An 846-nucleotide genomic window follows, 5' to 3' on the forward strand; every position below is an offset into this window, starting at 1 on the left:
TTTACAAACACTATTAGAACAAATCCCTCTATTCTCCATTCCCTTCTTGAGTAGAAGTCTGGACTGAGTGGAAGGAAAGCTGCCTTCTAACTTATTTGAGCCTTTAGAAGGTTAGAGAGAGGACTTTTCAACTACTGATTGCCTGACAGTTGCCCAGTTTCAGAGATGACAGTGAGGCGTCGAAGATTGGTTGATTTTGATGGGCAAAATCAGTAATTTGTACCAGGACAAAGAAGCCAGAAACTTCGGGATGTTAGCTTGTCCAAGCTGAATCCTGAGGGAAGTCGAGTTAAAAGGCTGTGAGTGGAAGTGGGGTCCCAGGGTGCGAGGTGTTAGGCTGTCTCCAATAGAATTAATCTTCCTTTCTTATTCCCCTAGGAAATCACAAATTGACGCAAATAGCGAAAATAGTCATCAAAATCTGTGAACACGAGGTATGTGTTTCCTACCATCGTGAGGTGGTGGCTGCATCCACAGTGCCGTGTTGGGGAGCTGTTTCATTTGCAGCCTTACCCAGTGGGGGGCTTTAGTGACTTTGGAATTCGTTGAGACACAGGTAGCACCTCTTGTCTTTTGAAAAAGTAAAAATCACAAAGAGGGAGCCTTCTGCATGTTTTGTAACACATGCTCACCTGAGTAGTGATCTGAGGCACAAGAAACCAGTTTTTTGATTTCTCTCTGAAATCGCAGTTCTGCACTGGGCTTCTTGAATTGTCTTGGTTGCCTGGATTGAGTTCCTCTTTCCTGACATTGGCTCCAAACTCTGCAGCATTAAGGCGGGGTTTTTCTTTTATGCTGTCCTGCAGAGGAGGCTTAGGGTTTGACACTGGCAAAAGGTGTCAGTTG

The 846-nt window shown here is 44.8% G+C and overlaps 1 protein-coding gene across 15 annotated transcripts in view; it reads left to right on the forward strand.

The window, feature by feature from the left end:
- The window catches only part of Zmynd8 (zinc finger MYND-type containing 8), a 132,808-nt gene that overhangs the window by 58,227 nt on the left and 73,735 nt on the right, over positions 1 to 846 (forward strand). For all 15 annotated transcript variants that reach the window (XM_023720750.1, XM_023720746.1, XM_004636060.3 and 12 more), the window contains one exon: positions 379 to 434. In XM_023720750.1, the coding sequence (XP_023576518.1) occupies positions 379 to 434 (56 nt within the window). The remainder of the gene's footprint in view (positions 1 to 378; positions 435 to 846) is intronic.

This window comes from Octodon degus, unplaced genomic scaffold (genome assembly GCF_000260255.1).
Source record: "Octodon degus isolate 3935 unplaced genomic scaffold, OctDeg1.0 scaffold00077, whole genome shotgun sequence".
Taxonomy (NCBI): domain Eukaryota; kingdom Metazoa; phylum Chordata; class Mammalia; order Rodentia; family Octodontidae; genus Octodon; species Octodon degus.